The sequence below is a fragment of the Echinops telfairi genome, unplaced genomic scaffold (genome assembly GCF_000313985.2).
Source record: "Echinops telfairi isolate 266 unplaced genomic scaffold, ASM31398v2 ScPeMD7_6273;HRSCAF=7185, whole genome shotgun sequence".
Taxonomy (NCBI): Eukaryota; Metazoa; Chordata; class Mammalia; order Afrosoricida; family Tenrecidae; genus Echinops; species Echinops telfairi.
The window spans coordinates 2,950,336-2,958,843 of record NW_022110173.1 but is presented as its reverse complement, the minus strand read 5'-3'; the positions used below and the strand labels follow the sequence as shown (position 1 = coordinate 2,958,843).

At 48.5% G+C, this 8,508-nt stretch overlaps 1 protein-coding gene across 1 annotated transcript in view; it reads left to right on the top strand.

Annotated features, from left to right (window-relative positions):
* Window positions 1-8,508, top strand: part of DCP1B (decapping mRNA 1B) — a 62,520-nt gene that overhangs the window by 53,061 nt on the left and 951 nt on the right. The window contains exons 6-8 of the mRNA XM_004710288.2: window positions 2,326-2,454; window positions 2,934-3,779; window positions 6,793-7,041. Coding sequence (XP_004710345.1) covers window positions 2,326-2,454; window positions 2,934-3,779; window positions 6,793-7,041 — 1,224 coding nt within the window. The remainder of the gene's footprint in view (window positions 1-2,325; window positions 2,455-2,933; window positions 3,780-6,792; window positions 7,042-8,508) is intronic.

Sequence of the window (8,508 nt, the reverse complement as noted above, 5' to 3'; positions counted from 1 at the left end):
GAGGGAGGGGAGAGCAGGGAGGGAGGGGGAAAATGAGCTGATGCCAGGGACTTAAGTGGAGAGCAAATGTTTGAGAATGATGAGGGCAATCAATGTACAAATGTGCTTTACACAATTGATATATGTATGGATTGTGATACGAGTTGTATGAGCCCCCAATAAAATGATTTTTAAAAATAAATAAAATAGTTGTATAATCTTATTTTGGCCCATATTTAGCTTCTCTCCTGAAAAGCAACTCTGAATCTGCTTTAAAGTAGCAATAATGCTCATTTGCAAATTGTCTCCTTTTACCTTCACTATTTAACGTTGAGTTGAAATGCAAATGAACAATCGAATAGCCGAAGCTCAATAAGAAAAGACAAAACAAACAAATGGAATCAGGTATAATTGATAGACTTTGAGTTAGGCTTTGAGTATTCAGAAGTCAACTATTTTGTGTGTTGTGGTTTAAGATGGTAAGTAATAGGTTCAAATATCTTTCAATGGTCTATGAGAAAAAAATTTTAAAACATGAAAAGAAAACTAAAAAGCACCCATCATCCTATTACCCTTTTAGTGTATTTTAAACTTTTCTCTTGGCAATGATGTGTGTGGGTGTGCGCGCGCATTGAAATGAGATTGTATGACATCGTTTTTGAGGCTTTGGAGAACCGCTTCAGGCTATACATTATGCATCTGTTCAAAACCATTATACACGTTTCCAAAAACTATCCCCTCCCCCATTATTTTAAGTCTTTTGGGTCCAGAGATAGATAGAAAACTAAACAAGTGGAAAATGAGTTACAAACTATCGAAGTGGATGATGTTTAATTCTGAGCAATTTAATAGTGAGCAATTTGTACATGAAAGCATGGCTTCATAGATACAGGGACAGTGGTAGTGACATTTTAATTAGAAAAGACTGTCAGGGGGTTCTGCCCAACCTCACGGCTGCTGTGCATGTGGCCTGTGGAAGGGAGAGAAAGATGTGTTTCTGTAGTTGGAAGCCAACATTCTGGGACATAATGACCCCGCGAACATAATTAATAGACATGGCCCTGTGGTCGTTCAGTGAAAGTAAACTACACCAAGCCAACTGTTTTAAGTAGCGAGCAGAAGTTAAAAGTGTTTCCTGCTCCACTTGTGCGAGTCTGTCTCAAGCTATGTTCTGTCTTGTCCCCATGGGACATGCCTGGGAAAGCCAGGCTGGTTGGGCCACTAACACTCACTCAGTCATCAAACGCTTCCACACCCTATCAATACCAGTGCCACATATCCACATCATTGATGGAATGCTCAGAAGAAATTAATGTTCCTTTTGTACAGTTAACCTTACAAACCCAAATGTACAAAATAATAATAGATCTCTATCTCCATGCCCTTGAATTAGAAAATACACTCCCAGTGACTGTCAAACACATTGGGAGCCTTGGGTTCCTGAGAAACGAGACTGTATTTATAGCTTATCCCACGTCAGGTACAGCATGAAATATTTCCTGGCCCAAGGCCATATGACTGTACAGTTAAAACGAGCGAGGCTATATAAAGTCTAGAGTACAGAAGGTAACCATTTTGTAGTCCGTTTTATTTGGTGTTTGAACAAAGTAGATGTCGACATCGTTGCTGTGTTCTTTCTATGATGAACCCTACTGCGTTCCCAATTGCATGGTTGGTTAGATTAATGTCTGATAATGATTCCGCATCGGGAATGATGAAGCTTGTCTCTTTCGCTATGAAATTCTAATTTGTAGTGAATGGCTCAGAACACTCAGATTTGAATTATTCTGTTTATGCAAAAAGTCATTTATTAAATAAAGATGACATTAGCAATTTATAAATCACTGGTTTGAGTTAGCTTAACTTTTTGGTTTGGAAACCAAAAAGGTTTAGTTGCTTTGATGAATTATAGTCAGCCACTCTCCAATTTCAAGTCAATTGCTGATGGAGGGATGGGGCCAGGGAGAGAGCCAGCTATCGCCCACGCATGTTATTTAAGGAGTCGTTTCTGTCACGGTTTATCATACTGACAAGCATTGGACTATGTAAACACTTACTTCTTAAGTATATACGTAACCTTACAGGACCAAGAGCCACCGGGTCCTGCAGGCTGATGTTGATAATATTTTCGGGTACTGAATTGTGCAAGTAAGAAAAATTACATTTTAATTCACTTTAAACTCACATGTAGCTCATATCAGAGAAAATGAAAGTATTTTTTCTTGTCAAATTTATCACAAAGAAATAAGTCATCTATCTACTAGATAAATATAAGAAACAAGAAAGTATGTACTTTTAGCAAGCTTCTTTAGCACCAAAAAATGATTGTGTTTTTTCCCATTTCAGTGTAAAACCTGCTCTGAGCCCAAACAGATGACTGGTTCATCTGCCATCTATGACAACCCCAATCTGATCAAACCGATTCCAGTGAAGCCCAGTGACAGCCGGCAGCAGCGCCCACCTCAGCCCAGCCAGGTACTCTGAGGTTCAGAGCTAGCGTTTCTAGGGACCCTAATCGAACTGGTATCCAGAGTCTAGTCAGGGAGGGCCGGCTGCTGCTCAGAAGTTCTTGTGAGGAAGAGGGATTCCCACGGAGAGCCTTGTTCTCACACGGCCCACCCTGATCCGGTGTGGCCTCACCTTGACGCGATTATACCACAAGATCCTTTATCCAAATAGGGCCATGGCCACAGGTTCCAGGGGGACATGGATTTGGGGGGTGCAGTGCTCAGATCAGTACAAACTACTTGCAGAACAATGTATTTGAAATTTTGACATTAAAAAGGTGATTTTTTTTTTCTTACCCTTTAACCATTTTCAACCTTCTAACGAAGTTTTTCATGCTTTGTAAATAGAAGAGCTCATCTAGCTGTTGAGTAAGCGGCAGCCCCTCCCCCAGTGTGGCCAGGTTGCCTCTACCGACATCCATTCTCACGTGTTTTTATTTATTCCAGACCTTAAGCCCGGAGCGCCAGCACTTATCCTTGACGGCGCTCTTTGGGAAACCAGACAGTGCTACCTGTCAGGAAAGGCTGGAGCCTCCACCGACCTTCCACCAGCTGCAGCAGCAAGCGAAACTTCCAGGGAGGCAGGGGATTGTACGATCCCTTTCCTATGAGGAACCCCAAGCACACTGGCCTCTGCTGGAGAAGCAGCTCTGTCCAGCCATCCAGAAACTCATGGTCAGGAGTACAGACCTCCACCCACTGTCAGAACTGCCCGAGACCCGGCCCTGTGGAAATGGCGGTCCCCATCCTGTTGGGGATGTTTTTACTGGACTCACTCAGCCAGCCTCTCCCCATAACCCTGGGACTTTGTCTCATCATGTAAGAAGTGCTTCGAGAACTCAGAGCCTGTTAGGAAAGCCTCAGGCTGGCCCTGGGACCCGAAAGCTCCAGAGTGCCAGTAGGCCAGGACCTACCAGCTCAGCTGCCTCAAATTTCAGCACAGCCCTCCCCACTGCCACTTCTGCAGCGCCAGCAGAGGGGTTGGTGCAGCCACAACTTGTGTATTTCAGTGGCTCCCTTCTCCCAGAGGCACTCGGGCATCAGGCTTCTGGGAAAGAACAGCCCTCACTCGCCCTGTCCTGCACGCAGACGGGTGCCTCCGGGGTGGTCTCCCCTCAGGAGCTGCTGAGAAAGCTCCAGATTGTGCAGCAGGGGCAGCAGCTGCACACACCCAACCGACCAGCCATGGCAGCCAAGTTTCCTGTGCTGACTCCAGCCGCTCAGGCAGTGAAAACCAGGGGACCCTGGATGCACAGGACATCCCGCTCAGAGAAGCAGGCTTCTCTCTTCCAGGTAAATATCCACCAGGCCAGGTGGGTAGGGGGAGGAGAGGGGGAATGACAACCAAGCAGGGAAATGTAAAATCAGTGCTGTGCACTGGGGACCCCGGGCCACATCCATTCCTGTTTGGAACAGGGTGCCAAAGCCACGTCTGTGCATCTTGTCACCTCTGAACTTTCTGCTCAGCAATCTAATTGATTCTCTGAGCGAGAGAATGTGCTTGTTGATCCAACTCTTCACAATGTTCTAAGGGCTAAAGGCCTGGATAGATGCTTCATTGGGGAAGCATACGGTTGGCTCTGAAATCATATTGGGATACCAGACATCTGACCTCCTCTGGCTTTTTAAGTCCCCAATACATGAGTTCATATTTAGCCAGTAAATACTCACTGGGCACTTACTACGTGTCAGACACTGTGCTGTATGTGTGGGTTCTTAGGGTGGAGAAAAGAGCCTCCCTTACCTCCTCAGAGGCCACGATCCTGTACGTTATAGTACTAAACAAGCACCTCCCTAACAAAACGCACTGCCACCAGGTCTAGTCGACTGATCGTGACCCCAGAGGACAGGGTAGAACTGCCCCTGTGGTTTCTGAGACTAACTTTTCTCATCTTTCTCCCTCAGAGTTGCTAGTGGTTTTGAACTGCTGACCTTGCAGTTAACAGCCCGGGTGTAACCCACTACGCCACCAGGACTCAGTGATTTACTTATCAGTTATTGTATGTTTTTGGTCGATCACTCCATCTCACTCACTGCCCTCGAGTCAATGGTGACTCACAGCGACCCTGTAGGACAGAGAACTGCCCCTGTGGGTTTCTGAGATGGCAGCGGTCTCGGGGGGTAGAAAGCCCCATGTTTCTCTGGCAGAGCGGCTGGTGGGTTCCAGTTGTTCACCTTGCTGATCACAGCCTAACATGGGCCCCACTACACCACGGGCTCCTCTTTTTGATCCATGTGTGTCATAAACAAACATAAAAAACTCACTGCCGTTCAGTTAATGCATAGGGACGTATAGTGACCCCACAGGACAGGGTAGAACTGCCCCTGTGGGTTTCTGAGACCGTTATCTGTTCACAGGGGTAGACAGCCCCTTCTTTCCCCCTCAGATCAGCTGGTGGTTTGAACTCCTGACCTTGCAGTTAGCAGCTCAATGCATAACCACTATACATCCAGCGCTCCTATAAATAAACAGACCCCAGAATTATTATTACCTCCTTAAAGTTACAGCCTATTTTTATTTCCCTCTATGCAAAATCAAAATCAGGAAAGGGAGCATATGCCTCCACCTCTCCCCCACCCCCCACCCCCCACACACTTCAGGAGAGTAGAAAATAATTGTAACTTTTAAAACATGCTCTCTCCCCAGGAAAGATGAGTTTCTGGGCCCATCTTTGGAGTAGTGAAATAATCTCTACAACTGCTAGAGAAAACCCCAAGTGACTGATGGGGCAGCGGAGCTCTGGCTCCAGATTGGTACAAATTCTTTCAAAATTCAGAAATTCTCCTGACCGTACACATCATTGCCGGGTTTTTTGGCATGTTTTGGCATGTGGCTTATAACATGTCATCGGATTATGATTGTGGGCACGTGTGTGAGAGCCACTGCGTCAACGTGCTCTTGTTTACTACTTGTTACAAATGCCAAATCAATCTGAGTTCCCGCTGCAGGAGAAGCGGTGTTTGCCCCTCCCGCTTCCCCGAATTGCAGTGTAGTGTTTCCTCTGCATGTCTGCGCTCCGTCTGCCTGCTGATGCAGCGCTGGACGCTAAAGGTTGGGATGAGCCACGAGACGGAAATGCCTGCGTGTGGGTCTTTCCTTTTCAGCACGCACACGCGTGGAGAGCCGCAAGGCGCATGCGCGTTTGGTCGGCCCACTTGGTTCTCCAAAACGGTGCTGGGACTCCTCAGGGAGTTTCTGTCCAGATACCAAGCAGGGGCAAGAGCAAAAAACAGACAGCCTGCTCTCCTCTAGGGGAGCTGCCACCCCCAGAGATGCCAAGGGAGCGATTATAAATTACAGCAACTTCTTGATTGCTGGCCCGTAGCCTCCCTTCTCATGCAGTCCTGGGGGGGAGGGGTCTTAGGGGGGTGGATGAAAACATTTCCCAATCTCATCTGAGTGGGAAGCAGAGGAGAGAGGATGGTGGGAGTCAGCCAGCAAGCGATCCAAATGCCACTTACCTAACTGATGGAGGCTCCTGGAAAACGTGGCTGTAAGTCTGTTGTCCACGTGAACTCGCTAACCTCGCCCCCTGAATTAGACAGATTCTCCCTGACAGCAGATAAGCCGCTGGGCTGCTGTGCAGTAACTAGTGCCCCAGGGGCCCTGCTGCCCAACCCCTGAGGCAGGAGAAACAGAACATGCTGCTCCCTGCTAGCAGGCAGAGCCTGACAGGGAAGGCCCCAGAAGGGGTGTTACCGAAGAAATCTGCTCCAGTAAGGAGCCCAAGAGAGGCCACCAGGTGTGCCCTCTCACAGTGAGTCTTCCACTGGAGAAACCAGGAGCGGGCACTGTGCACGCCCCGTAACAAGTCCAGTAACTCCCTGAGGAAAAGGAGCCCAGCTGTCATAGTGGGTCTCTAAGCGCAGGACTGCTAGCCACAGGTTGGTAGTTCAAACCCAGCAGCTTCTCCAAAGGAGGAAGATGAGGCTGTCTACTCCTGTGAAGATGTACAGTCTTGGAAGCCCTAAGGAGTGGTTCTCTGCCTTACAGGGTCACTATGACTCGCAATGGGAGTCGGCTTTATCCCTAAGCAAACAGCCCACATGTCCTTTTGCACGGGACCAAGTCATATAGTAAACCCGAAAAGTATTACTCATAGGCCACGCTTTCCATGCTGCACACCAGTGCTATGTAGACGGCGTGCCGGAGCTCTGAGTTACAACAAAGGGGAATATGTGGAGACTCGAACAGCACTCGGTTATCTTAGAAACTTTTCCCACCCAGGGAATATTTAAACTCACCTGTCATCTTAATGAGATGCCACTCAATCCCGCCCTCCATGTCTGTGTTTGCTACGAGCAGGTCATCTCCCCTCAGCGCATCCCGGCTTCAGCGGCCCCTCCTCTGCTCATGTCCCCCATGGTGTTCACGCAGTCCACCTCCACCGCTGCAAAGGAGAGGGATGGTGGACTCCTGCCCTTGGGGAGCCAAGAACCAGCTGCTGCCTCCGCCAGCCTCTTCCTGCCTCTGCAGAACCCAGAGCCTTCTGCTATCACCAGCAGCCCACTTAGCAAGCTCCAACTTCAGGAAGCACTGCTGTACCTCATCCAGGTGAGACAGGCCTTTGACCAAACTGTGACTCGCAGAGGAAGCCTCATTTAGCTCCTGCCAGTTGTGTCCCCAACACCTTCTGTGCTGGGTTCACGGGCTGATGTTCAGAATACTGATTGTGGCCTTGAGTGTCTCAACTCCTTAAGGATTTTGTAACTTGGAGGATTGACTAAGTCCGCCAAGCTGTCCCCGTCAGAAAAGAAGACAGCCTGCGCTGTGTGATGAAGCCACCACTCAGAGGTCACTGGGTCCCCCAGGTCCCCAGGCTCGCGGTCGGAGAGCAGAGGAGACACAGTGCAAAGTTCAAGCGCCCTATAGAACAAGTAGGATAGGGCAGAGAAGCAGGACCAGTGATGGTGAGACACTCATACGGACAGGATGGCATCATGGGAACTCCTTCGTCAGTCACTTGGCCTGATGGCGGAACATGAGATACTGAAGACAATAATAGCGTGTGTGCATACACACACACACACACACACACACACACACACACACACAAAGCGTCATGCCAGGCACTGCACATCGATTATAGTTCATCTAGTCCTTAGAAAGCCGCCTTCTCTTCCTATTTCTCAGACAAGGAAACGGAAGCCCGAGGTCACGCAGGCAGAACTGGGGTTCAGCCCAGAGTATCCTGTCTCACAGCACGCCACAGAGGGGCTTTGCCTCCAGGAGAGGGTCAGCAATTCAGGTTGTAAAGCACACCTAGAAAGTACCTGGTGGGCCTCGAAAGGTGGACTGCTGGTAGCCAGGAAGACTTCAGATACCACAGTTCAGGTAGCTATAGCTTATTGATGGGCAGTCTTTAAGGACACACCCTTTGCCCGCATGTCAGATGGATTTTTGGAAGCAGGCATGCCCTTTTGGGACCTGTGCTGTCCTTCTTTTCAAAGGACAGTGGTCTCTGGGTAAAAACATTTTTAAAGGACACCTAATCGAGCAAGGAAAAGGAATGAGGCCAGACCTCAGCATTGGAGTGTGAGAACAGAGCAGGCAGAGGAAGGAAGCTGGACAAAACCAGGGGTCAATGCTTGAGACACAGATTCATTCTTTTTTAAAGTGGGATCAACCCCCTTCCCCTTTATGCAGCTAGTCGTGCCACGCTCAAGTAGACTAAGAAAGAGCAGCCATGAGGAGGCGAACTGGGAGTTTGAGTTGAAGACTTGATTTGCATGTGGCTCCCTGCAGTCAGACCACTTGCTTCCAGAGAAGATCTCTGTGCAGGAGCCAAGGTGCAGGCAGTCCAGGTCCACCCCTCTTTATTGCCGGTTAGAAAGCTGCCCCCACTCCCTGTGTGCCACCTGTCTTTTCCCCACGTTCAAGACTGTCTTCCTGATGAACTGCTGGCCGCATTCCAGCAGTCTGCTTTTAGTCATTGCCTGTTGGTAGGACTCAGGCTCACACATAGGGATTCTCTGGCTACTTTGTAAGCAAAACAGGAATGACTCAGGAGAGTTCTGCTAA